The sequence below is a fragment of the Salvelinus sp. IW2-2015 genome, unplaced genomic scaffold (genome assembly GCF_002910315.2).
Source record: "Salvelinus sp. IW2-2015 unplaced genomic scaffold, ASM291031v2 Un_scaffold2621, whole genome shotgun sequence".
Classification (NCBI taxonomy): Eukaryota; Metazoa; Chordata; class Actinopteri; order Salmoniformes; family Salmonidae; genus Salvelinus; species Salvelinus sp. IW2-2015.
In genome coordinates this window covers 105,731-112,682 of record NW_019943929.1, presented here as the reverse complement: position 1 = coordinate 112,682, position 6,952 = coordinate 105,731, and the positions used below count along the sequence as shown (strand labels likewise).

Below are 6,952 nucleotides of genomic sequence, written 5' to 3'. Positions count from 1 at the left end.
GGTCAAACCACCTGGGAAAATCCATTTCCTGTCCAGGAGCCGGTGCGTCTCAAAACACTGGGAAACATCCATTCTCCTGTCCCAGGAGGTGGTGTGCGGGTAGAACAACACTGAGGGGAAACTGCAAACTCTCTCCGTGTCTTTTAGTACACTACTTTCTCTTGTACACTAAGACCTGGGAAGAGTTGGCACACATAGTACACTACCTTTCTCTTGTACACGTATGTTGGGCCTCTTCCCCATGGTCTTTAGTGACAAGAGATTGGTAGTGCACTATGTTTTCTTGTCAATATACGGTAAAATAATGGTTAATTAACAACTCTAAGGGGGGCCCTATAAAATCTGCGATTCTGTTTATTACTGTCCCAAATTATGTTTTCTCTGTTTTACTTTTCTCGGTTTTAGATTTCGTTTTTTCATTCAAAATTACAATTGTTTTATAGAGAACAACGAAAACTGGATGTTCTTGAGAATATGTCAATGTTAAAGACATTATAATTCACACATTTTTTTTAGGACTGGAAAAAAACTGACATCCCTTTAATTGTTCATTTGGCCCTTAATTGCCCTGTGAGCGAGTGAGGAAGTTCCATCTAATGAGCCGGTCTAGCGATGGTTCTGTCACTGCTCTGCTCATTTCATGACAAAGTTATTGCCAAAAATAACAAATTAATGGATCAACTTTTTCTTCCCCCACCTTTTTCTTTAACCAGGTAGGCAAGTTACACTTCCTCGGGAATACTTCTCTGCCAGGTAAGCCTACTTTCAGTTAACATTTAATTTAGACGATTTGGGGAAAGTATTTCATCAACCCACAAACAGGTTATTGAATCAACTGGCTTCAGACCAAGTGATAGACAAACACACGCACCACCACAGACACAGGGGCAATTATTTCTGAAGATGAATGGCAGATATTGTGTAAGGTTTGGCTTTTAAAGCCAATAGTGTCTAATCAGGGGTGGGGTAATGTCAATGTTGTGTTGTTAGATAGTAAGCTGGGAGCTGCTGTGTCTGCTACTTCAATATCAATCCAATGTATTTATAAAGCCCTTCTTACATCAGCTGATTCACAAAGTGCTGTACAGAAACCCAGCCTAAAACCCCAAACAGTAAGCAATGCAGGTGTAGAGCACCGTGGCTAGGAAAAACTCCCTAGAAAGGCCAAAACCTAGAAGAAAACCTAGAGAGGAACCAGGCTATGAGGGGTGGCCAGTCCTCTTCTGGCATGTGCCGGGTGGAGATTATAACGAGAACATGGCCAAGATGTTCAAATGTTCATAGATGACCAGCAGGGTCAAATAATAATAATCATAGTGGTTGTCGAGGGTTGCAACAGGTCAGACCTCAGGAGTAAAATGTAGTTGGCTTTTCATAGCCGATTCATTCGAGAGGATTCCTCTAGTCCCGCTCTGACTGTCTCTAGAGAGTTGAAAACAGAGGTTCTGGGACAGGTAGCACGTCCGTGAACGGTCAGGGTTCAATAGCTGAGCGCGAACAGTTGAGACTGGAGCAGCAGCATGACCAGGTGGACTGGGGACAGCAAGGAGTCATCAGGCCAGGTAGTCCTGAGGCATGGTCCTAGGGCTCAGGTCCTCTGAGAGAGAGAATTAGAGCGAGCATACTTAAATTCACACAGGACACCAGATAAGACAGGAGAAATACTCCAGATTTAACAGACTGACCCTAGCCCCCGACACAACTACTGCAGCATAAATACTGGAGGCTGAGACAGGAGGGGTCGGGAGACACTGTGGCCCCATCCGACGATACCCCAGACAGGGCCAAACAGGAAGGATATAACCCCACCCACTTTGCCAAAGCACTGCCCCACACCACTAGAGGGATACCTTCAACCACCAACTTACCATCCTGAGACAAGGCTGAGTATAACCCACAAAGATCTCCGTCACGGCACAACCAAGGGGGGGGGGGGGGGGGCGCCAACCCAGACAGGAAGACCACATCAGTGACTCAACCCACTCAAGTGATGCACCCCTCCTAGGAACGGCATGGAAGAGCACCAGTAAGCCAGTGACTCAGCCCCTGTAATAGGGTTAGAGGCAGAGAATCCCAGTGGAGAGAGGGAAAAACCGGCCAGGCAGAGACAGCAAGGGCGGTTCGTTGCTCCACTGCCTTTCCGTTCACCTTCACACTCGTGGGCCAGACTACACTCAATCATAGGACCTACTGCAGAGATGAGTCTTCAATAAAGACTTAAAAGTTGAGACCGAGTCTGCGTCTCTCACATGGGTAGGCAGACCATTCCATAAAAATTGAGCTCTCATAGGAGAAAGCCCTGCCTCCGGCTGTTTGCTTAGAAATTCTAGGGACAGTAAGGAGGCCTGCGTCTTGTGACCTTAGCGTACATGTAGGTATGTACGGCAGGACACAATCGGAAAGATAAGTAGGAGCAAACCCATGTAATGCTGTGTAGGTACTTGTGAGATTTGTTTATGACTGTTTGCAGTGGAACACATGAAAAATTGCATTTACTTTCGWAATTGTTTGGCGACCTTTGACCTGCTGGAGACCCCCTGCATTATGTTATTGGTTTGATATTTGGAGTTCGCTCATCAATACCTCTTCAATCAAGGTCATAGGATGATGAGAGTGATATGTCTAGAATAAGATCAAAGTTGACCCTTTCTGCCAGTCATATCCCACCCTACCATGAGACAGACATATCTTGGTCATTGATCAAGACAAAAGGTTTGATTTTGATCCTATTTGAAATTCTGCGTCGTTTGTTTTTAAAATCTCAATGGTGTTGTTAGGTCCTTCATATTTTAGCTATAAGGTAAGACAGACTGATCTGATTGAAATGTCTATGATACCGCATCATATATCCTTTAATTACGACCAACTCATATCTGATTTCATGACATTTGGTTGAAATCTTGCCTTTTCAGTGGACAGAATTAAGACCATACAGGATCATATATTGCTCATTTGATTATTTTGGATTAAATGTTTTTTTTTAAATGACCTCAGGTTATTGAGGGATTTAGTCTGGATTAAACCTCAGAGAAGACAGTTWGATAATGTGGATGTTTTATTCAGGGCTCGTATCCACAAAGCGTGCTGAACTAGCATCAGTATTGACTTTTATATAACAATGAATGAGATTGTATGGACAGATCAGCATTCCCTCTATGAGACGCTCTGTGAATATGGGCCCAGGTCTCCCTGTTTACTAAATACTGTCTGTCTTTGGCAGGAGAGAGACTAGACTTTCATTCTGACAGCGGGAAKAGTCCTTCAGGGGAACCAGAACCAGAGACGTCGAAACCAGCAMGACGACACCACTGCTCCCAGTGTGGAAAGMGTTTTTCTAGGTTAGGAAGCCTGAAATCACACGAAAGAATACACACAGGAGAGAAGCCTTACCACTGCACTCAATGTGGAAATAGATTTACCTCTTTAGGGACCCTGAAAGATCATGTAAGAAAACATACAGGAGAGAAGCCCCACCAATGTTCCCAGTGTGAAAAGAGTTTCCCCCGGTTATGGGACCTGAAATCACATGAGAGGACACACACAGGAGAGAAGCCTTACCCCTGCTCCCAGTGTGGAAAGAGTTTTTCCACATCAGGGTCCCTGAAAAACCAYGAGCAWACACATTCCGTAGAAAAGATTTTCTGCTGTTCACATTGTGAAAAGAGTTTTAGGAATTTACAGTACTTGAAAAGGCATGAGAAAAGACATACACGGGAGAAGACWTTTCACTGCTCCCACTGTGGAATKAAATTTACCTTGTTTCAGCAACTGAAAAAGCATGAAAGAATCCACAGCGGAGAGAAACGTTATGAATGCTCCCARTGTGGGAARATATTTACCCAGTTAGGGCACCTGAAAGACCATGAGGTAACACACACAGGGGAGAAGCCTTACCACTGCTCACAGTGTGGAAAGGARTATAACACATCAAATGGACTTAAAGTTCATGAGAGAACACACATACTGCTCCCACACTTGTCTCATATTTTTGACTGAGAAATTGTGCTTTTGTTTAAGCCACATGAAATCAAATTGTRTAAAGTGCATTCCAAAATAMATTTTWACGTTTTTTATTTAAACACATGAACTGAATATGGAGTRTRTCAGCTTGAAAGTAGAGTTTGTATGTTCGAATGTAGATGCTCTGTGATTAAATTATCATTTTCAAACTCTGKCTGTGTTTTCTTTCTGTGTGTGTTTATATCTGTKTGTGTCATTCCTCCAGCACTACACATAATCAAGTGCTATATGCTATTTTCTCCATTGTTGATATTTGCTTTGGTGGCTCACTCTGACATTTGTATCTAATAGAGTGTGGCTTTAAAGGGGCGTATGGAGTTGACCCCCGTGACCCCCGTGACTTTCAACGTGGCGCCGTCATTGTATGCCACCTTTACAACTCAGTTATATTCGTCAAGAATCAATAGATACATATTAATGTATAAGTCCATAGGATGCCAGCTTTACAAATCAGTTATATTCTTCAAGAATCAATGGGTACATATCATTAATGTATCAGTCCAACAATGGATGTAGTAACTGCAGATTGCCCCTTTAAAGCCATAATCTCTGAACATAGTTTTCCCTTAAAGTCACACTCTGTAAGATGTGAACATAGTATTCCCTTAAAGTCACACTCTGTAAGATACAAATGTCAGAGTGAGCCACCAACGCAAATATAAACAATGGAGAAAATAGCATATAGAATGAATGTAGCCCTGTGAGTCCAACAGAAAACACAGAGTTCATTGTCTTATACGTATCGTACCTATAGAGAGTCTGCAACGCCTTTCAAATGATTCACCTTTTGTTGCCTTATAGCCTGGAATTCTCTTTAATGACTTGTTACTCCTCCTCTTTAATGACTTGTTACTCCTCTTTAATTACTTGTTACTTTTATCTCTTATTCTTATCTGTATTTTTTTTAACTGCACTGTCGGTTAGGGGCTCGTAAGTAAGCATTTCACTGTTGTATTCGGCGCATGTGACAAATWWAATTTKATTTGTTTTGATTTGTAATTCAAATGCATTCAAATATTTATTTTTTCTACATTGATCTACATTTACTACCCCGCAACTTCCAAGTGAAAACAATATTTTAGATTTTTTTATTTATTTTAAATCAATAAAAACATTTAAGTTGAAGTARCTTGGTCRGATMWGTGTCCACCTTGTAATAGCGATCCTAAATTAGCTCAGGTGTAATYGATCACCTTCAAAATCACACACCATGTTAATTGGCCTCCACCTGTGTTAAACTGTCGTGAYTCACATGATTTCAGGATAAATTCAGCAGTTCCTCTAGGATCCCTCTGCTGKGTAGTGAATTGCAAAGCAAATATTCCATACAGAATCCTACCAGATGTTTTATGAGTTCTAGAACACACTGGGAGAGATCTTAGACCATTCCTCCATACAGAATCTTTCCAGATCCTTGATATGCTTCAGTCTAAGCTTACCAGCTTGCCTTCTTCAATTCAAACCACAGGTTTCCAATGGGGTTCAAATCCAGAGACTGAGATTGCCATTGCAAAATGTTGATTTTTGTGGACATTTAATAATTTATTTGTGGATTTTGATGTGTGCTTGGGGTAATTGCCTTGCTGGAAGATCTACACTGAACCCGCGGAGATTTATATAGCCTCATTACTACCTGGTACCCCTGCACATTGACTCAGTACTGGTTCTTGTATATAGCCTCATTACTACCTGGTGCCCCTGCACGTTGACTCAGTATGGTACTCCTTGTATATAGCCTCATTACTACCTGGTACCCCTGCACATTGACTCAGTACTGGTACTCCTTGTAATAGCCTCATTAGTACCTATAGGCCTCTTTATTGTTATTTTTTTGTGTTACTATTTTCTATTTTTATTTTCTTACTTTTATAACTCTGCATTGTTGGGAAGGGGGCTCGTCGTAACCATTTCAGGTAAAGGCCTGTTGTATTCGGTGCATGTGTCAAATACAATTTGATTTGATGTTTACATAGTTGGACGTGATCGAACACTTTTTCATGAAGAATCCTGGGGCACTTGTTAGGTCAGTGACATCATGAACCCGACCAAGTACCAGGATAATTTAGCCAAAAGCATCTGCCAGTAAGCTGAAACTTAGTCACAAGTATACTGAACAAAATATAAACGCATCAGGCAACAATTTCAAAGATCTCCCTGAGTTACATTCATATAAGGAAATCAGTCATTTTAAATAAATTAATTTAAGCCCTAGGCTATGGATTTCGCATGACTGGGAAACAGATACTTTTAAAAAATGGGCCTCACAATGGGCCTCGGATCTCATCAGCAGTATCTCTGTGGGTGCAGCAATGGGTGGGCCTGGGAGGGCATAGGCCCACCCACTGGGGAGCCAGGCCCCACTGGCCATTCAGAGATGAGTTTTCCCACAAAAGGGCTTTATTCAGACAGAAATACTCCTCAGCACCCCCACCCTCAGACATCCCACAGGTAAGAAGCCGGATGTGGAGTACCTGGGCTGGCGTGTTTACACGTGGTCTGCAGTTGTGAGGCCGGTTGGACGTACTGCCGAATGCTGTAAACAACGTTGGAGGCAGCTTATGGTAGAGAAATGAACATTCAATTCTGGCAACAATCTGGTGGGCATTCCTGCAGTCAGTGTGCCATTTTCACGCTACCTGTGTTGTGTGACAAACTGCAGATTTTAAAGTGGCCTTTTATTGTACCCAGCACTTGGTGCACCTGTGTAATGACATGTTTTTAATAATCAGCTTCTTGAAATGCCACACCTGTCAGGTGGATGGATTATCTTGGCAAAGGAGAAATGCTCACTGACAAGGATATAAACAAATTTGTGTCACAAATTTGAGAGAAATAAGTTTTTTGTGCATATGGAACATTTCTGGGATTTTTTATTTCAGCTCATGAAACATGGGACCAACACTTTACATGTTGCATTTATATTTTGGTTCAG

The 6,952-nt window shown here is 42.0% G+C and overlaps 1 protein-coding gene across 3 annotated transcripts in view; it reads left to right on the top strand.

Moving 5' to 3' along the window:
* The window catches only part of LOC112074409 (zinc finger protein 135-like), a 43,534-nt gene that overhangs the window by 4,335 nt on the left and 32,247 nt on the right, over window positions 1-6,952 (top strand). For all 3 annotated transcript variants that reach the window (XM_024141590.1, XM_024141591.2, XM_070440517.1), the window contains one exon: window positions 3,221-4,174. In XM_024141590.1, the coding sequence (XP_023997358.1) occupies window positions 3,221-3,996 (776 nt within the window). In that variant the 3' untranslated portion in view covers window positions 3,997-4,174. Of the gene's footprint in view, window positions 1-3,220 lie in introns of those variants that run through there.